The sequence below is a fragment of the Gobius niger genome, assembly GCF_951799975.1.
Source record: "Gobius niger genome assembly, chromosome: 13".
NCBI lineage: Eukaryota > Metazoa > Chordata > Actinopteri > Gobiiformes > Gobiidae > Gobius > Gobius niger.
Genome location: NC_136864.1, coordinates 6,891,828 through 6,913,776, shown reverse-complemented (window position 1 = coordinate 6,913,776; position 21,949 = coordinate 6,891,828). Strand labels below are relative to the sequence as shown.

Below are 21,949 nucleotides of genomic sequence, written 5' to 3'. Positions count from 1 at the left end.
CCCCACAGGAGCCGATTCGGGGCAGATCTCCGAAGAAACGTGGAACTTCCTTCACTCGATTTACGGCGGCGGGCCCCTGGTCACGGTTCGCCCGAGTGTCACCCACCAAGACTCGGAAACCAGTCAGTCCGAGGAGAAGATCGAGGTGGAGACGAGATCGCTTTAAGCTATTCAAAGCAAAACCAGGAACTCTGCAGCAACAGAAATCAAATGAAAACGCCTTTATTATTTTGCACTTGACTTTTTATTTTTCGGATGGACCTCATGTTTTCTTGCTCCACGGCAGCCTTCCCGACAACTCACAAGAAGACGAAGCAAATGCGCACAGAGGTTGTCACGCTGTACAGATGTCTATACGAAGCTCTTATTCACCGTAGCATTGTCGTCTTCATGTTTCCGAACCTAGCATTTATTTGTTGTGCAGCTATGAATCCCACTGATGGCCATATGTTTGTTTCTGGTTTTTCATTGACCAAATTTTCCATGTTTTGTGTTGCTGAATTTGATCAGTACGTTGCGTTCATGTGATGTCCCAAAATCGAAAGGGGGCAAGCGTTTTCACCAGGTTTAAGGTTCATATTTTTCTAATTGCTGGGCCTGTCCACATGAAACAAAAACTGGCACAAAGTCTAAAGCCTCCAGGGTCTGCAAATATAAGCTGTTGTAAAATATTTTCTCTCTATAGCACTAAAAAGATGATTAAATTCATTTATAATATATTACGTGATAGTGTTCAACTATTCAATCCTCATAGATACAGACGGCATCTCGTCATAGAAGGGGGCGTGGCTTCACCGGGGGGAAATAGAATATTTTGGGAAACACAGTTTTTCACTCTTTTTAGCCATTTTGTGGCAAAATATAAACTTATTTATCACACATAAAGTCAAGTCTAAATCGGGTCCATATGGATATTTATTCACTGCAGATTGTCCATTAGAAGCGAAAAAACGGCAGTCATAGCAAGCGCTAGCTAGCGTTAGCCTTAGCACAATGCTCACATGTAGCATCATGTTAGCATTCTCTTTTTTTGTGTGTTTATGGGCTGTTGAACCACTTTGCTCCTCCCCATGTCTTTGTATCTTTACTTAGTAGAAAACTATATTCATAAATCAGCATTTGTTAAAGTAGTTAAGTAGTTGAATAATTAAAGAAAGTTTAGATTTTTCTCAAAATTGTTTTCCCCCTTAACTGTTTTCGAACATGACCATATATGGACGATTCCAGAGATGCCGTCTGTATCGATGGTCATTATTTAAAGTGTGCATTTTGGCCCCTGCCGTCCGTCTGACATTATTTAAAAATGTGAACGCAACGTATTGGTCCATTTTGCTGTAAATAACTCACTCACTTCTATTGTAATGAATGGTAAACGTTTGAGAATTATGACACTGTTCAAAGGTTATGAAGGGACTAAATGGGAACTAGTCTCAGGAATGATTCAATGTTTTTTGCACTGATCTGTAGAAGACGTACAAGGCGGCATGCTCTCGATGCAAATGTTTGTTTCAGAGCAGTGATTCTCAAACCGTTTTGCACAAAGTAATCGAATGACTAACTAAATGGGAAGAAAGCAGCCCAAAATGTGGACTAAAGCGAAGTATTAACTAGACCAAATATGAACTTGACTTGGTCTGAGCTTTGACTGTACAAGGTCTATTCTCGGACTCAACCATATGTGAACCAGGACAAGACTAAACCGGGTTTAAAATTAGCCTAAAGACGAGATCAGAAAAAGCCCATGTGCTCAAGCAATGAACGTATCTGTATTTGAGCTTAAATTGCAATTTGAATACTCACTAAATCCCACAGATGGCACTTATTTTTGTACTGTAGAGACCTAAATGATATCATCTCTCCAGAGGGTATCGAACTTTTATAAATGAAGCACTGTAAGTGTTAAAGAATAAAGAACAAATCGAATCGTAATGTTAAACACTTGCCATTGTTACCTGCACCTCAGTTTGAGAACCACTGCGTTAGAATGTTGTACTTTTACTGATCGTACGTTGGCAGCACTTGATTATTTATCGCAGAAGAAAGTGATTATTATTATTTTTTTGGTCGATGTCGATAGATTTTTGCATAATAGCGATGTACTCGAACAGCCCACTAGCTTATAAGGATGCATGCTATCAATCAATTCACCACCTACATTTAAACCGCATGTAAATTGAAAGCTGCTCACAATCTAGCCTAGACCTATCTGCACATAAATTGTACTAAACTAGGGAAATCACGCCGCAATGTTTAATCTATGAATTAGTCGATGAAAAGGCATTATTTTTTGTCAAAACCGAAGGGCATGTTGCTGTAAGTGTTGGCCGATGGGGGAACTTGACACGCTGTCATGCTGTAAGCCATTGTACATGTCCCTACAAGGTAAGATCTTTGCTGATTTTGCTGGCACTATTAAAACCATGCTGAAAATTTTAGGCTACTGTGATTTTGTTCAGGAGGAGTAACCGATAATGGTTGTTCTGGGAATGTAGGAATGAGAGCTTAAAACTTAAATTCATCATTTATTTGCCATTACATGTCTTTATACAAAATATATAAAAAGTGAACTACCTAATTTGCATGGTAAGAGGTTCAAATAGGCTTAAAGTGATAGTCTGGAAGTCTAAATGTTTTACAAATGTTATGAAATGTGAAAAATCCACCACGTGGTCTTGCATTTTATGTGAAGTTAGGAACATGAAGTCCCTCCTTTCCGGATCTCGGCGACTAATCAGAGTCTAGTGTCCTCCCGCGTTGACCAATGAGACGAGCTTTTCCTGTGAACCGGCATGTCAGGTCCAATCAGGAGGGAGGGGGAGGAGCTTGATCATTTACTTTTGAAAATTCTGTTCCTGCTCTCATTTTGCAAACAAAGAAGGGCTTTCTGGTTAAAGAGGGGAGGAATTTGATTGTTTACTTTGCAATTTCACTCTATCTCTCCTCACTTTCAAAACTGGAAACAATTAGTTTTGCCTGTAGTGCTGGGTTAGGCAAGTTTTCTTGGCGGAGGGACGATTTTCTTTATTGTAAACAGACCGAGGGCCGAAGCCGCTGATAGCCCAAAGTAAAGGACAGCATTTGAAAATGACCATCTTAAATGAGATAAATGACTTAAAATTGCTTGAATTAAAGTTCTTCTATGTTGAATTTGAGTCGCTTTGAACTAATCCAAGATACGAGCGCTAGCATCAATGGAACAAGAATAAAACCCACTTGAAATCAGACAAATAATTGATTTTAACTTGAAATGACACAAAATTATATAATAACTACTAAGAGAGGTTTTATCTTGTCTAAGACCAGACCAAATCTACTCAAACCTTGGATTTAATCTGTTAATAAGTCATTTCTTCCTTAAAACGATTATTCTTTTTCCAGTTCTTTCAAATGCCAGTGTTGTATATAATATATGACCTAATTGGGTGTATTGACAAGTATTTCTCCCATTTAACTCTAACAATGTTAAAAGTGCTCTCTGATTTGTGTAATGTTTCTCAAAATCATCTTGAGGGCCAGAGGAGCAGTGCTGGAGGGCCGCATTTGGCCCCCGGGCCTGACGTTGCCTACCCCTGCTGTAGCGTCTCCCCTTAAATCAAATTGTGACTTTAATAAAACTAAATTGGGACCAAAACCAAAAACCAAATGGTAGGAAAATCATTCGTATTTGTTTTGAGTAATTAGTCTACATTAATGACTCTCAGTGATATATGGAGCTCCTAATTGTGATAAAGATGATTCTGTGATATGTGCAACCCGTGTGGTAGTACAGGTTGTTGGCACAGAAGCGCAGCCACGTCTTTGGCAGACAGCCCCGGGGCAGCTGTGGCAATGGAAACCACCACCCTGTGCAGAAAGTGAGCGAATGAATAACTGGCTAAGTACAGCAAAGTGCTTGTCGAGTTCGCAAAGCGCAGTAAGTAGCATTTGATCTGGAGTGTTTTCCCCCCTGTAATATAAACTCGGGGTGTCGGGGTGCACTTTGCGGTGGGAGCCTGGTTTTGTAGCTCTCCCCTTGGGTGCCGCCGCTGCTGCTGCCGCTGCTTTGCTTCGCTGCGGGTTGGAGAGCCTTGCGCTTGGGCTCACAACCCAACCCCAACTTGACTGGAGCGAAAAACATGGCTGCGGCCGAACGTGCTGCAAATTTACGGAAGTGAGGTATGTTTTATCTTACGAGCTACAAATGCTACTTACAAGTGAGCCACTAGTTTAATGCTTGCACGATTGTGAAGATAAAGCCCGAGTTTGTTGGCTGGGGAGAAGTAGATTTCAGGCAGGGTAAATAAGAGTACACAAACGCATCGGCAAAGTTGAACAATCAGCTAGCTCGGTGTGCTAATATTAGACTCCGGTTAGCCACAGATGCTAACTGGTTACCAATGGTTAAAATAGGGTCTGGAGCTAACCATGCTACATGGGTCTGTAAATAGTCCGGTGAAGCGTTATATTACATCTAAATCAGTCCAAAATTGACTCGATGTTTATCTAAATGTTCACAAACAACACATAGCATTTTATGCTTTGCCACAATTTTGTAAAAAGACAAATAAAGCTGAATTTAACCACGATTCACTCTCGTGCACGATGCCGTTGGAAAAACTAGCCGAACACAACTAGCATCTTGGCCAACTAGTCGTTTACATCTGGAAAAACAGTCTGCTTTAGCATGTAGTTTACTTCTTAGCAGTGTGCCCTGCTTCGTGAGACATTCTAGTTTGCGTTTAGCTTGTGCAACAACCTGTAATTTGGTCAATACGGCTTAAATCGACAAAATAATAACATCCAAATGCGACGGTAAGTTAGTTGGCTGCTAAGGTTAGCTGCACAACAGGCTCAGTCCAGTAACTTGGACCATGCAAAAGCACGAATCCCTTCACATGTATTCACAAGCCAAGCTAAGACTCGTGAATTCACTTGTTCACGGCCAATCATGACTCAAAGTTTGTAGTTTTAAATTGGCTGCAGGAAAGTGGGTTAACTATGCCATGGGCACGTGTAGCTGACCACATCGCGCGTTTAAAGAGCATCCTCGTGCCCATTGCCCCATCAACTTTGCCAAAATAAAAACATGTTGCCTGATTTGGTGATTTTTGTTTTTGCAAGGTCTGTGAACCGGGCTCTCATTCTAGATTGTGTAAAAAAACAAAAACAAATTGGGCTCAATGTTTACTTCAGCTACTGCAGACACGAGCTCTTCCAACCATGTTACTGTCACTCACTTTCTATGTTAAAACTTGTTATTACGTTGTTTTTTGCAAATGTGCTGATCCACGTTACAATCCCGGTGCTGCATTTTATAGCTTGTGTCTTCTGCAATAGGTTTTATAGCCTCGTAACTCATGTATACCTGCACTCTTCCCTGACAACACTGGGTTTAAGTGTTTTCTGTTATGATTTCAAATAATTTATAGATCTTTTTAGAAGTCGTGGCTGAACAGAAACACCCAATGTACACTCAGATTGTGTTCCCTGTTAATGCTCTTTCTGTGTACTCTCTATTGTAATCTGACGGTGCTCCATAACAATCTGAGACCAACCTTTGTATTTTGCTTTCATCGACTTTGCTTTGCTTGGCCCTTGTATAATATTTACCATGAACATACAATATTTTAACCTCCGTCCCTCCGCTCCAACATTTAACCAGTAAACTATGCCTAATAGAGTAGTTATACGTTAGGCAGCTGTTTTTTCTAGGTTATATAACGTCCTCTGTTATCACAAATATCCCATTTCCCTTTGAGTTTACTTTAGACCAGTGGTTTCCAACCTTGCCCCTTGAGTCGTTCATTTATTCTCCGAGTACCCGCTTACCTGGAGGATTCTGACAATATGTTCACCAAGTGGTCGACTAAACTCAGATTAATCAGTGGTTAGTTGAGTGTGTTGTTCAAAATTGTGCTGAAATACTCTGTTGTTGTTATACATTCTTTAACCTCGTAACCCCCACCTGAACTGAGGACATTTTCCCCAGTTTCTCATTACCCAAATCTAAAAGCTTCCTGGAAAAAAAAATCAAAATAGCAACACAAAAGAGACGAAAACAAGGATGAAAGCACAACAAAAAACACATCAAAAAATGACAAGAAAGCGATGGAAAAAGTGGCAATAAATGCACCAAAAGAGCAGCAAAAAATGATTAAAAGAATAAGCCGTCTTAGCTTTCAAATGAAATGGTACACTGGCCGATAGCTCTCCAGTCAAGAAACTTTTAGGTTTGAGTCTGTTCAGGTGGGGGTTGAGAGTGTATTTGATCTTAGGTCATTATAAGTGTTCCCTGCTAAGTGCTCATAAACCCCAGCCGGCCTGTACCCCTGTTTGGGAAACACTGCTTTAGAGAACAACAAACTTAAAATGACGTAAAATACTAGAGTTACTAAATACTAAATGCTAAATGCTACGGTTACAGATCTCTCTAATTTATCAGCGTGAGTGACCTGCTTTGACTAATGTTACTCAATGGACATTTGTTTGAAAAATTTGACAAAATCTGTGATTTTTGTTCAAGCTTCACATACTGAACTTTATTAACAGATTCAGGCCCTGTCCATACAAAGTCAAGCTGAGGACCAAAGATATTTTATTAGTCCAGTGTATCGTCCATACAAGCCCAGTGTTTTGGGGGTCTGTAAATGAACATTTTCCAGACTAGGTCCCAGAGCGGAAAGATCTCAAAACGCCGTTTACGTGGCTCCACAACTTTTACTAAAACGATGACATCACAGCACCAGAGTGGTGTCTGTTATCCATAATCTACTGACCTTATAATGAGTTTTCCTCATGGATCTATGATGGTTTGACTCCGCTCCTCTTTGCTCCACTGCCGTCCACAAGCCACAGGTGACAAGTAGAAAAACACGGCCGAGTCAGTCTGTGTTTTTGGACCGACAGTAAAAGTCACTGACAGGTTTTTCTGCTTTAATCCCGTTACGACTGAAGAATAAACTCGTCTCTTCTGTAGATCCTAAATGCTTGGTTTCATTTTCACTAATTACATTCCACAAAAGTTTACTGCACATGCTCCCTCTACATCTTGTTCTTTTATCTGTGTGAGCGTCACAGCGCCTCACACAGGCCTGAAGATGAATTGCGCTGTTTTCACAGACCTGAGTCGACCCATGTGGACGCACACATTTACTGAGCCACTTCGTGACTACAAAGAAAGTTTCTGAAAATATAAGTGTTTTGTCTTCGTGTGGATATAGCCTTAGGCCGGTCACGAAAACAATATTTGAAGTTTGATACATTGAGGCAGGAAAATATCTTGATAGACCAGATTGTTGAGCACCATTTACGCCGTCAAACTGTAACTCTAAAACAAAGACGATACATTTGGTACATTTCATTAGTTTGAAATGTACCAAACCACATTTTAACTCTTTTCCCCCACTTTAACCAAGCGTGTTTTCTCCAGTTCAGCTTTACCCAAATCTAAAAGCTTCTCAATGCCTCCAGGCCTGTGTAACGCCTCATTTGAAAGCTAAGACTTGCATAGCTGATCCGAACTACTTTGTCACTTTGTAGCTGCGTTTCATCACATTTTTAAGCGTTTTCGTCTCTTTCATCACTTTTTTCGTTTCTTTTGTGACACTTTTTTGCCGTGTTATTATCAGTTTTTCATTTCATTATTGTCACTCTTTTGTTTGGCTTTTTTTTATTGCGTTTTCATCCTCGTTCTCGTCGCCATTTTGACCCTTCCTTCAAAAAGCTTTTAGATCTGGGTACGTCCGACGCGGTGATGTTTCCAATGTATATCCATCCATCAAAAAACGGAAACTGAGCTTTTTCTCGGAGCGATAGTGGTTCAGATGGAGGAGCAGGTCGTCTTATAAACACAAGGTTGGCGGTTTCCTTAATGGAAAAAACGCTTCTGACGTTGGTTGAAGAGCGCTCCAAGAATTTAGACCATTACCTATAAAACCGCAGCGTTTGCAGTGAGTAACGTATGCAAGGTTATTTCCCGTCATTGTGCAGCACTGCTTTTTAATGGCCTTAGTGGAATTAGATAATATATACAAAGAATAACTGGGGCAAACTTAGAATTTAACCATACAATGCTTGTCTAATAGAAGGGCAATAATCTCTGTCCGCCAGTGTAAGCGGTGGCGGCGAGGGCGGCCTGATATTGTCCAACACGGCTTTTCGACGCGGCTGTTATTGGAGCTGAAGTGTTTGGGACGTTTCGATGGCCGGGCAGATGAGTCAGACCTAATTGGTTTTGTCATGTCGGGTCCAAGGGTGACTGCTCTTTCTGAATACGGCCTCGGCTCGGTTTTTCTTTAGTTCTGTGTCTTATTTTATGCATGGACAAACCACATTAGCCGAGTGCGCTGTCGGGAGTCGAGCAGAAAATAAGGTGGAGCAAGTGCCGGTCCGGTTAGTGTCTATTCCGTCACTTTCAGACCATGTTTTATAGATTTACCGATCTGTTACAGCGCAAGGGAAGCACTGCCCTGTTTGTGAAAGAGTTTTTGCCTATTATAGAGCTATTAACCTCTTAACTCCCACCTGAACGGATCCTATTTTCTCCAGTTTGGCTTTACCCTAATCAAAAAGCTTCTTGGAAAAAAAGCACAAAAATAGCCACAAAAAAATGAGAAGAAAACAAGGATGTGACAAAAATTCAAGAAAAATGTGACAAAAATTCAAGAAAAATGTGACAAAAAATGAAAAAAAGAAAGAAAAATAACATAACGCGACAAAAATGTGACAAAAATTCAACAAAAAAATGAAAAAAATTCAACAAAAAATGAAAAAAAGAAAGAAAAAAAAACATTAAAAAAAAGGTGACACAACACAGTAACAATGCAAGGAAAAAGATCAGTTTTGTGGGTCTTAGCTTTCAAATGAGGTGTTACACAGGCCTATATAATAGCCAAAGAGGACAGAAGGCATTTGGTTTAGGCGGGTGGTAAGAGGTTAATATTTATTTTAAACATCAAATTGCCGACCACACCCCCCGGACATGACATCTTGATCACTTGTTTTGTTGAACTAAACTATGAATCAGAACATGTTTGTATAGGTGTAAGCTACAAGGTTAGCGTCTCTCTTTTTCATTTAGAACATAATACTTCCATTTAGAACTAAGTTTACAGTGCAGAACCTTTTTTCCCCGCAACCCTTGAACGCCTCAGCCTGCGGTGCTGCTTTGCTTTGTGATCATGAGGAGGAAAAAGACCTGACGGCTCCTGTAGATAATGGATTAATAAACAAACAGACATTTCAGGAGGATTTCAGCTGCATCAGAGCAGGTCGGCCAGATGTTTGTCACTTCATGATCTTTTTGTAAACTGCTGCCATAATGCTAAACTGTTAGCCGCTAGCTGTTGCTGCGTCTTCTGCTTCAAACATTTGCGATCTCTTGTTCACGTGTGTGTGATTACATGGAGCGGGGGCATGTGGGGGTGAGTCATGTGTTGGGGTGTGCACATGGTGGCGCATCTAGTAGTTCTTGATGAGAATGCAACAGTGCCGGACCAGCAAGACGCGATCGCTTAGAGGCCCTAAACCTGATTTTATTTAGATTATTTGAACGAAATTAGTTTTTTCCTCCTTCTGTGTATTGAAAACTGAAAACATTGTGCATCTAAAGTAAAAAAGTATTTGTATTGATTTTGTTTGTTAGCATTTCTGTGATGGTTGACCCTGAAATCTGACCCTGCAAGTTGTGAAAAGTGCTTATAAAGTCATCCCTGTGAAGAATAGGAATGAGTTTGGACACCTTCTAGGGCCTTTAAAGGAAGGGTCAGGATGAAGATCGCGCTTTCCAGATAACATTTGTGCTGATGTTGGTATCTGACACAAACTCAGTGTGTTAACACATTGAGTGACACGCTGTTTTGGGGAATTAGCTGTTGAGTGCCAACAATCCAGACCATTTTTCATGATATTTGCAGCACCACAGCGTATTCTATGTTATAGCTATGGACACAGGCTGTGGCTCGTTTGAAAGCTGAGACTCTAAGCTCTCCGTAGGTGATAATTCTACGTCCTCGGTTCCTGAGAAATGTAAGCTAAATTTTGATCTAAATCACAGATTTTTTTTCTAGATTCAGAGATATTTAGTGTTCTCCTCCTCTCTGCTCTCTGGACGGACACTAACGTTATGGGACGAGGCAAATGCTTAAATATATTTGTTTCAGGTCAATTTTCAAGGACAACATTGTTGACACGTTTTGCTTTCGCTCATTCGCTGACTTTATCAGGATGTTTCTCAGCCGTCCTTCGACCATTTTTAACCATTTTAAAACTCTAAGATCTTAACTGTTTCGATGTGTCCATGTGAGGCTCCTCTGCTTTGTCAAACGCACTCTAGAGAGCGAGAGAGAAGTGTCGGCCTTACAGCTGTTCGCTACGCAACACCACGTCCCCTCAGACTGAAAAACAAAAAAGACAAAAACGCAATAATATAATGAAGTGTCCAGAACGTGACTATTCACAAGTGGTTCCCAGAAAAATGGACATGAAAAATGAACATAGAAATGCAATGAGTTACACTGGCTAAGAGACTGTCGGCTCCAGTCCAGAAATGTTTAGATGTGGGAGAAAATGCACTCGTTAAAGGCGGGGGTTAAGAGGTTAAAGTACACATTTTTTTCTTTGGCGCATTTTGTTTGGGGCTGTGTTTGCAAATCTTTGTCAGATGGATGACCTCAGTGACTTTGTGATATGTGTGGCTTCTTCTTGTGGTATGGATCCTCCGTCGTGTCGAGTTACAGTGTTGTGGTATTCCTTGTATAGTCTATTAGCCCCATGTCGTAGGAGAATAAATACCTTTGTTTTAGCGTCTCGTAACATTATCTTGAACAGGCTGTAACGTTTAGTCTATTCAAATCGCTAATGAATGTGCCATTTCCTTTTCTTTACCCTGGCACTCAGTCATCTATATGACCTTCACAGAGCGACTTTCTCTTTGTCCTATAGACTGATTATGAACCGTGGTCTTCTTGACTCGAGGATACTTCAGGTTCAGAAATGTGACTGGGAATTTCTGTTTTCTGCATTAAAAAAACAAGACAACGACCTCGTATATAAAGCCTAATGCGATTAACACAATCAGTGTGGAGATGCAAAAGATTTGACGGATAAAATGACAGCTGTTAAAGATGCAACATCTAAATATGGAGTTGTGCTAATTTCATACTTATAACTTTTAAAATATTTTGTTTTGAGAAAGCTTTGAAGAATGTCTGGACGTTTATTGGCGTTTGCTGCTGTTAATCTGCAATGTTTACATTATATAAAGTCCTATATGGGTCTCTCTGCTAACAATGATACTAATAACTAGGGCCCGACTGATGCATCCGCTGGGCGATATTATCGATATTTTCAATATCGGCAATCAGCCGATAAAAAGGCCGATATCTACGGGACCGAAAGGTTAGCCCTCAGGAAATAGTGTTTAAGAGGGGTCTACATTTCAAAATCAGCAGGGGGGTGCTCCTGGACTCCCCCACAGTACCGGCGCGAAAGTTGAATCAGGTGGTCCACAATAATATCATTTATTACAATATTTTCCTGCCTCAATATTTCAAATGTTGTCGTGGCATCTGTGTAAAATAATCACTTATACACAAGATCAATGATAACGTAATTTTTTTGCTGACTAAAATGACACTAAAACTACATAAAAAGTTGTTTATGAGACTAAAATATGACTAAAAATTTACAGTTGAGTTTACAGTTAGTTTACAGAAAGATGTTAAACTGACAAGCATCTGACTGACCTGCTCTGATGCTCCTGAAATGTCCGTTGTTTATTAATACAATCTCTACAGGAGCTGTCAGGTCTTTTTCCTCACAAAGCAAAGCAGCACCGGAGGAGAGGCTGAGGCGTTCAAGGGTTGCGGGGGAAAAAAGTACTGCGCTGTAAACTTGGTTCTAAATGGAATTATTATTTTCTAAATGTCCAAAAAGACTTTCATGAAAGCTGCACTTTAGCAAATAAATGTAAATCTCAAAATATTTACTTTGTACATATCTGATTTATGCGGATGAATGTGTGTTTCACACAAGATTAATGAGATTTCCGTAGCTCACTGAATGCAATCTCAGCAGCGTGTGATCTAAACCTTGAGGGGCGTGGGCGACGGGGGAAAGCCTGGTGAGGGGAGGGGGGTGGGGTGGTGGAACAGAGTTCACTACTCCACCTACTGATGAAAACATTTCAAAAAGACATCGCTTAAAGGCCCTATGCCTGATTTTTTCTTTATTACAAACTATGAAAGGGGAAGACACTAAATTAAAAAGTTAGTTGTGGTCCAAACTCATTCGTAACTTTCCAAATGTATTTGTAGATTCCAAATGTTTTACAGGAACAAGTTTGTCGGCACAACTCACAACTTGCAGGGTCACTTTTCAAGGTCACTTTTGCAAAAATGCTGGAAAAAATAGCCTGATAGTTCATAAAATTGATATAAATATTTTATAATTTGATGCACGCTGTTTTCCCCACAAACGTTTGAGTTTATAATATACTAAAGGAGGACTAAATACATTTTTCTTTTTCCAAAAGTAAAATCAGGTAATGCTCCGTTTAAGGCAGCTTTAAGGCAGGGGTCAGAGATTTAAACATGTTATCAAAATTAACCCTGCCCTAGATGTTGATGGCACTAAAATAAAGAAACCACCAATATAATATAAATATATAATATAGAGACACTGGGGCAATAACAAAACCAGCCTCTTTAGGATGATTTGGTGCTTTACGTGACCCGTGCCAGAGCTGAACGAGCTGAAAGTGGCTAAAATAAAGCCTCTGTTGAACGGCCTCAGTCAGTCCTGCTCTTTGCTCTGAGATGTATTGATTTCTTTCTGTCATTGTAACCAAGCAACACCATCTGTCCGACGAAACGAGACGTGTCCCAGTGCCTCCCCCCCCCCCCCCCCGAACGGCGAGGAAACACATTTTGGGAGAGGTGTAATAATTTAAATGGTGTGAAATTACATCAAGAACAATATGGCGGCATCCCCCCCCCTGTGAGCGCAGTAATGGGGCAGAGTGGAGGAGCTTAAGGAGACCATTTGGGAGACATTCAAAGTGCGATTTCCATCCGTTTGCGACTCATCTCGATGTTTAGGCTTTGCTGTTGCGGCGAAATAGCCGTCATAATAAAAATCAGCGTAGCGTAGAGGAGGTGCGTGTTATGGCTCGGTCCGGGGCTGCGGGGCAATTTAGTGGATGGTTGGTTTGACGACGCGAGGGTTTGAGGGATGGCGCTCGACACACAGAGGTTTGTCTTCTGTCGTGGTTATCTGGTGTGAACAGGTGGACCAACAGAATGAGAGGCCATGACGAGGCGAGCGATGTGGAGGGAATGTAGAGCCACAACTGCATCGATATTGGTGTTTGTAGTTTCATTCAAAGGCCCCTGCGAAATGAAGGGTGTCTTTTCATCAACTCCAAGGGCTGCAGTATATAGTATCGCCAAATATTGTAAATGTGTGGCTAAAATGATAAAGAGCCACAGTTTATCCCAATAAAAAATCATCTGACTGAGACTTTTATTAAACATAAAGTGTGGATACATGTGTCTACGGTTCAGTTTGAAACATTTTAAACCCAGTATAGTCCCTTTTAAATAATCAAATGATGTATTTTCCTCCCCCTACATGTTCCAGCAATGTCCTAATGTGTAGAATGAGCCCAGACTTGTTCACCACAACTGCCTCTAAAATCCTGCACTGTCACTCAAACCGGTGTTAATTCGGGTCCGAAGTGCCGTCATGCACGAGCTTAACCTCTTACCACCCGCCAAAACCAAATGCATTCTCTCCTCTTTGCCATTGTCGTCACTTTTTATTTCCCTTATGTATTTTTGTCACTTTTTTATTACTTTTTTGCTGGATTTTTTTTTTTTTTTTGCTGGATTATTGTCACTTTTTTTGCTAGATTTTTGTCATTTTTTTGCTGGATTATTGTCACTTTTTTGCAGGATTTTTGTCTTTTTTCTACTGGATTATTTTTGCATTTCTTGGCTGGATTTTTGTCTTTTTTTGCTAGATTTTTGTCTTTTTTTTTGCTGGATTATTGTCACTTTTCTGCTGGATTTTTGGCATTTTCTTGCTGCTCTTTTGTCACCTTTTTGTTGAGTTTTTGTCATTTTTGTCGCTTTTTTGGGTCACTTTTTAGCGCTTTTTTGTTGTGTTTACATCCTCATTTTCTTTTTTTCTTTTTTATCGCTGTTTTGAAGAAGCTTTTAGATTTGGAGAACTTGGAGAACGGGAGAAAACATGTTCAGGTGGGAGTTAAGAGGTTAATATAGAAAGTGCAGTTACACGTATGACCTGAGGTGGCAGTAGTGAGTATAAAATGGCCAACTTGCATCTTAGCCCCTTTAAGTAAGTGCTTTATTAGCTAAATTGCCTGTGGGCCTTTTTTCCTAATTTATTTCCATCATAGTTTGTTTTGGTCCGATTTTGTAGTTTGAAGTCTTTACATCTTACGTTTAGGCACAATTTGAGGCTTGCTTTTCGATTGGTGTGAGTTAAAATGGTTTTCAATCACAGTGAAGATACTGAAGTGATTTTGAGGGAATATTTTTTACATTTCTGATTTCTGATTTGATGTATTTTGGATTGAAAACGGCATATTTTAGTGAAATTCAGCAAAATATCAATATTTTGTTTGAATCTGCTTCATACATGCCCTTATAGTCTTATAGTTCTAAAGTCTTTATAGTTCATTATTTATCTACCGAGCTTATATTATATTTATGTTTCACGTTGCTCGATTGAACCAAAGAAAATTCCCAGTTTGTGAACCTGTTCACTTACAATGGCAATGAAAGCTATTCTGATTGTTGTAATTAAAGCTGACATTAAATATTTTCTTCTTAAAGGGGCTAGATGCAAGTTAGCCATTTTATACTCACTACTGCCACCTCAGGTCATACATGTAACTGCAGATCTCTCCGGAGTATAAGACGCACCCCCAGCCAAACTATGAAAAAAAGTGCTCCTGGAATTTACGGTGCTTAAAATATTTAGCAGTTCGACCATTTTTTGTGCATTTAAAGGAATAGGCCACCGTTTTTACATACTGAGATATGCTCTTACTACTATACCTCACTTTAGCCGGGTTAATATATCCCCGTCTGGTCTTTGTCCGTGCGCTCTGTCAGGCAAACGGAGCACATACGCAGCCTCTCCCACATGTCATATAGCTCCAAAAAAGCTCACGATAGGAGCTACCAAGCTCTTCCACGTGTTCCCTATTTAAATAAGGTTACGTGAAGTGTTTTCATGCAAAGTATATTTACACAGAAATGTAACATGTCGATTTTATAAGCAAATAAAAATGGGGACTATATTGTGAGGCTTAATGATACGAGCAGTAAAACGTCCGCGCAGTAACTCCTAAAGGTTATTGACGGAAGTGAGCGGGGGGAAGTCTTTAGGAGTTTTTTGGAGCTATGTGACATGTGGGAGAGGCTGCGTATGTGCTCCGTTTGCCTGGCAGAGCGCACGGACAAAGACCAGACGGGGATATATTAACTCGACTAAAGTGAGGTAAGAGCATATCTCAGTATGTAAAAACGGTGGCCTATTCCTTTAATAACAAAATGCCGTATTTCCTTCCAGAGTGCTGATGTAGGTGTTGATTAAACCTTCCCGTCAAAAAATGAACAAAGAAATGCTCAATAATAGCGTTCGACAAAGGCTCACGACCCACTTTTATGTCTCGAGTCGACCCACCTGTTGAGAATCACTGTTCGAGACACTAGCTGCATTTTTCTCCTGTTTTATTCTTGAGAGCTCAAAAATATTCACCCGCTGCGCTTAAATTGCTTCCACTTACAAATCATTTCCGCTTTATTTAAACGGCTTCACCCCCTTCTCGAACGCCAGGGCTGAGCTGCTTTTCTCACTTTTAAGCTTGAATTAATTTTAATCAAGTATAATGGGAGCTTTGGAAATTGCAATGTGCCCGATTATTTGAGGTGTGTGTACTCCAAAAGTTTGTAATGGTGTCCTTGGGAATGGGATCAAAGTTTCCCCCCCAAAAAATGGAAATCCAGGCACTCAAACTTAAAAAGCTCAAAGTACTGCCTTGTCCTGCTCCAATTTGTTTGGAGTGCCCTGGTTTGCCTTTTTTGTTTTATATCAAGCAATTTAAAGCAGTACTAAGTAACTCTTGCCCCTAGAGGCCATAAGCGCAACTGCAGGTGTCGCAGCAAGTAACGATTTTTTAACTTAATTGTCTTGGAGAGTAAATGTGTTGAGTAAATACTACGCTGACAGGAAAGGAGAAGGGAGAGTGGGCTATTGCACATCCAATTATACAATGGAAATTATTTTTTTCACTCAAACTTGGCTGTAAATACTGTTTAAAGTGACGTTAGCCCACAGCTAGCTTTGCCCGTTAGCATACTAGCTTCTTCTTCGTGATTCTATTAGTGTGTATTGGTGGCTCCGGTCCGGAGGCAGTCAAGTTGCAGACATGGTTTTCTGGCCAGAGACACCAGGGGGAGATGAAAACAGTGTTAATTTTGACAACATATTTTATATTAGTTTTAGTCTTAGTTTGACGAAAATGTAATTCGATTTTAGTCTAGTTTTAGTCGACTAAAATTGCAAGTAATTTTAGTCGACTAAATTTAAGACGAATTTAGTCGACTTTGCATTGATAATATTCATTATAATCATATTTAATCTTGTTCCTCTGCTTCATGGAGCTGCTCCACATGAACAAAGCTCAGAGCTGATCCTTTGGCAGAGAATTTACATGATCTGAGGCTCTTTCAGACTGTCAATAGAACTTTGGATGATTTTAGTCTCTCCTTTTCATTTTTATTTAGTCTTATTTTAGTCGACTAAAATATCTGGACATTTTAGTCATAGTTTTAGTCTCATGAAAATCTTTTAATTTAGTTTTAGTCAATTTTAGTTGTCAAAAATGTCACTTTGACTAAAATTAAGACTAAATATTATAGTAACACGGGATTAAAGACCCTCCAATTATCCCATAATCACCTGTATTACCCCCACAGGGACTACGAAAAGGATTTATTAAGGTAAACACGTCACTTAGTACGGCTTTAATTGATCAATGTGTGTCTCTTGTTGCCGCAGGTGCCCGCGTCGTGCCGCAGAGAGAGCGCCCCAGGATGAGGAGGCAGTAGCCGCGCCGTAGTATGGCCGCGTCCCGATCCTCGCGCGTCACCAGGTCATCCGTGGGGCTCAATGGATTGGACGAGAACTTCTGTGGTCGCACGCTCAGGAACCGAAGCATCGCGCAGCCCGAGGAGACGCCCGTGTCTCCGCCGCCCCGGGCACGATCGCCGAAGAAGAGGCAGGACAGCAAGCAGGAGCGGGCCGATGCTAAACAGCAGGAGCAGGAGGCCAAATCGGACGCCAAGCTGCAGGAGGAGAGCAAGCAGGACGCCAAACCGGACCCCAAAGTCGACGGCGAGCCCGACCGGGAGGAGAAAGTAGCGGATTCGAATAGCTCCTCTTCGACGACTTCTTCTTCGGAGGGGGAGCTGTGGGGCGCGTCGAGGAAAAGGGGCGCGTCCTGTTTGGACAAGGACACGGAAAAGGCGGAGAACTGCGAAAAGGCGAAAGGGGCGAGTCGGGAAAACTCCCCGCAAATAAAAAGGGCCAAAAGGTGCTCCTCGCGATCCGCAGAAACTCAGGGACAAGAGGAGGAGGGGGAGGAGGAGGAAGAGGAGGTGGAGGGGGCGGTCCCGAAAGCGAAGGAAAATCTAACGGAAGCTTGCGTGGACAGTAACGGCGGCGATTTGAGTAGTTCGTCGGGGAAGGAGCAGGTTATCGAGGAGACGGAGGAGGAGGAGGAGGTGGTGTGTGATGGGGCAAACGGTAAAAACTCTTACAAAGCGTCGAACGGACTTAAGAATCAGGACGAAACGAGTCGCGAATCGAGCACGAACTCTTTGCTCAATGGGGGTCAATCGGGCGAGACGGCGGCGACGGCGGCATCGACGGCGCCCCGCTCCCCCGACCCCTCGGTGCCTTGTCCCATTTCAAACATGGAAAGCCAAAATCAAATCGAGCACGTACCGGAGGAGATTTTCGTAGCAAAGGAGCAGGACGTGGTGGAGGTGGTTGATGTAGTCGCCGGCGACCCGCTGTGCTTGGCCCGAGAGGAGCAGGTAGTCGAAAGCAATGGACAGTCCTTGACGCCCCCGCGGCATGAACCTTCCCCCCCTCCTCCCCCTCCCGATATGAACAATAGCCCAATCAATAACAATAGCAACTCAGGTGACGCATCCCCCACCCCTTCCCCGCCCCACCCCGAGCCGAACGAGTGCAACGCTACTTTTACGGAGCTATACGAACACAGGTACACGCTGCGGACTCCACCGAAAACGAGGGCGAACGGCAACGGCAAAACGTCGCCGGGCCCGCCCTCGGCAGCGTGTCCCTCTCCCCCCGCCGTGACGGACAACGGGCCGACGGCGGCGATAAGGGAAGAGGTCGTCGTACAGGAGGAGGAGGAGGAGGAGGAGGAAGAGGAGGAGGAGGAAGTCCCGCTGGAAGAGAAAATCGTCCCGTCTGAGGAGATCTCGGAAGTCGGGGCGTCCGAGGAGGTGCAAGATGGCGGAGATGACGAGGAGGAGGAGGGGGACTCGCCGATGGAGGAGGATTTAACCAGCAAACAGGAGGAGCCGTGCGCAGAGGAGCCCGCCTTGAAGACCGCCGAGGAGGAGGACGAGGAGGATGAGGAGGAAGAGCCGGATGTCTACTACTTTGAGTCCGACCATCTGGCCCTTAAGCATAACAAAGAGTATGTGGGGGATTCACGGGGCGGGGAGTATCCTGTAGCTTTCGCTGTGTGTTGTTTTAATGGCTTTACCTTTTGTTTGGGCTGTGAAAGGCCTGAATGAGTTTTATGACCCGCAATCAAACACTGCAGGAGATTTGTGGTAGGAGGTTAAGTTTTCTCCCTTAACATCTTGGCTTTAAAGTGATAGTCTGTAAGTTTGCAAAGTGAGGAGAGAGAGTGAAATTTGAAGAGCCAGAGTAATTGTAAATTATCAAGCTCCTCCCCCTCACTCCTGATTGGACCTGATAGGCTGGTTCTCAGTAAAAGCTCGTCTCGTTGGTCAATGCGGGAGGATACTAGACTCTGATTAGTTGTTGAGATCGGGGAATAATACAATATAATATGTATATTATCAGAGGTGGGAGACTGGAGACCCAATTTTCTTACTTGACTAAAGCTCCAAAAAGATTCGACTTGGGACTTGCTGTTTGTGCCTTGAGACTTAACTTGGACTTGAGGCCAATGACTCTCAATGACTTGCTGTGACTTTATAGTTATAATTTATTTGAGTGAAACTGTTGAAAGAACAGGATTCATTGCATTGTAAAAGCGGCGCATCTATGTTTACATAATATGGTAATTAGCCACATGCATGTTCGGTTTCCCGATGGAGCATCTAATCAATACGGCGCGAAAAGGAAGGAGGAAATACGACGTGTTTCTTTTGATGCATTAAAAGTTTTCTACAGTGAGTGAAGAGGTGGAGATTTATGGACAGGAAAACTTTGAAACAATGAAGCTACTGCGCAAACAGGAGCCTCCAGATCAACGATGCGTAAGAGCTGGATTAATGACAGAAATCCTGGGGGCGGTGCGGAATCTACTTTAAGCAGGGGCGAAAGCGAGTATACAGGGGCTGGGGCATTACAGGGGAACCACTGTCATTAAAACTGCCAAAAACCAACAAAAATAAAAAATATTATTTATATTTATCTTTCAGACTGCAGGGAAAAGCAACTCATGTTTAAAAGACTGTTTGTTGAAGTAGGCCCTCTGGCCCCCTTCCTTAAAATGCTGTCCCAATAATTTTGTGCATAGACTGGAGCATTTAAAATGTATATATTAAAAATTTTGAACTTGACTTGACATAAGCTATGACTCTACTTGACCCCATCATCAATTGACTTGGACTTGCTTGGGACTTGGACCTTCACGACTTGGACTTGACTCGACTCGAGACTTTAATTTGGTGACTTACTCCCACCTCTGTATATTATTACTTTTTATGAAAAAAAGAAAATGAAATGTACTGGGTTGAAATTGCTTAAAGGTGCATTATGCAACTTTTCATGTGGAAAAACCCCTGTTGATATTGTTGCGTATTTGACCTTTCCGTGACCCAGTGGCTGTGTGGGTGGTTCGCTTGGCGCCTTTGCTTTCCGTCCCAGTGGCCTCGATGACGCTCCTGGACCAATTTTATTTCGGGTGTTTTTGCAATTCTGGTCGGTTTCCGGATGGAACGTAGGCGTAACCATGGATACAGATCCATCTGTAGTGAAACCCTAAAAAAACAATAGGTCCTGGAGCACCTGAGAGGCCACGCGATGGAAAGCACCGCCATGTTAATCACCCATATGGCTGCTGGGTCACTGAAATGCACCTTTTTAATCAAATACAATATTGCAATACAGTAGGACTACAGTAGTTTTTTTCTTTTACTGGCACTTTAACGATACTTGGTTTTCAATACTGATACCTTAACAATTTCCGACACCTATACTAAAATATGTCATCTAGAACTAGAAAACAATAATGTGTGGAAGATCTGCAAATTTACAATATCAGGCTCATCTCCGATGTCAAGAAATGTGTGAGAAATGGGGAAATTTTTAGAAGAGATTTTGGCAAAATAAGGAGAAAAAAAATAAAGAAGAATTGGGGAAATTTGGGGAGAAAATGTAACCTGGCTAACGCCAGACTGCTGTGTGCGCTCGAATCATTTCGAACTGCACAGCAGCCTGGGGACCATGGTCGAAATGTTTGCATGGATTTGGGAACCAATCACAGAACGAGGAGGGACGGCAAGACTATTACGAGCTATTCGATATATGGAAGCTTGTAGTTTATTTATGGATTAAAAAATAATAATAATTTACGGATCAAACATGACAGCAGCAGACACGTCGCTATTTTTCGATCAAGTTTTAGGCCGTGTTTTAAATAGTTTAGCTCGAAAGTTTACAGCGGGTACGTCATACGTCATCGGATACGATGATACGATTGGCTGTGGCTACACGCAGACGCATGATAGACATTCGTAGCGCCCAATACACGGCTATGGACGATCGTAAACCACACCTCTCCTACGAGAAAATGAATTGGTGGTCCCCAGACTAAATATCACTTGTGATTTTAGTCTGGGGTTAGCCAGGCTAGAGAAAATGGGTGGAAATAGGGAAAATATTAGTAATAAAAAATTGGTAAAATGATAAAAAAAATTGGGGCAAATTTTTTTTTTCTAATGCTGTCTCTGGACCAACAGTCACAAAACTTAGATCTAAAGATAGGAATAGGCCATAGTTTTTTTATACAGAGATATGTTCTTACCTTGACTTAGACGAGTTCATTTGTACCTGTACAGAAGGCATTCAGCCTCTCCACCTCTCCTCTACAGCTCCAAACGAGGTGAAGATAGAAGCTACCAAGCTACCACGGTTTCCCTATTTAATTACAGTTACGTGAAGTGTTACACAGTAAAGTGTAATTACACAAAATTAAACAATGTGGATTTTCTAAGCGGATAAAAGGGGAACTATATTGTAAGGCGTAGTAATACCAGGAGTAGTCCGACATCAGAGCAGTAATATCTTCTGTTTAATTTTGTGTAATTATACTTGGCTAAATGCTAACGCAGTCTGTGCTGTGTTTACGTGACTGAGGGCACACGTGAAGACCAGACAGGTACAAATGAACTCGTCTAAGCTAAGGTTAGAACATCTCTCGGTATGTAAAAACGGAGGCCTATTCCTTTAAGATAGTTTTTTGATACTTTAATTTTTGTGATGTGTAAACTTTTTTCCGATGCCATGCTGGTATCTTTTAACAGTACCCAGCCCTACAATACAGTATTGAATAGCACTGTTTTTGTGTGTGTGTTTTTTTAAAATGAAATCAGGCATAGCTAGTTTCAGTGGAACGCCTTCATTTAAATTCTTGCTTATGAAA

General features: G+C 41.6%; 2 protein-coding genes across 4 annotated transcripts in view; both read left to right on the top strand.

The window, feature by feature from the left end:
- usp33 (ubiquitin specific peptidase 33) overlaps positions 1-176 on the top strand; it is a 39,707-nt gene extending 39,531 nt beyond the window's left edge. For both annotated transcript variants that reach the window (XM_079569702.1, XM_079569701.1), the window contains exon 24: positions 9-176. In XM_079569702.1, coding sequence (XP_079425828.1) covers positions 9-166 — 158 coding nt within the window. In that variant the 3' untranslated portion in view covers positions 167-176. The remainder of the gene's footprint in view (positions 1-8) is intronic.
- Positions 177-3,915: 3,739 nt separating this feature from the next.
- The window catches only part of zzz3 (zinc finger, ZZ-type containing 3), a 40,831-nt gene continuing 22,797 nt past the window's right edge, over positions 3,916-21,949 (top strand). The window contains exons 1-2 of one of the 2 annotated variants that reach the window (XM_079569698.1): positions 3,916-4,155; positions 17,071-18,745. In XM_079569698.1, coding sequence (XP_079425824.1) covers positions 17,133-18,745 — 1,613 coding nt within the window. In that variant the 5' untranslated portion in view covers positions 3,916-4,155; positions 17,071-17,132. Of the gene's footprint in view, positions 4,156-17,070; positions 18,746-21,949 lie in introns of those variants that run through there. The other variant, XM_079569699.1, reaches the window with a different exon arrangement.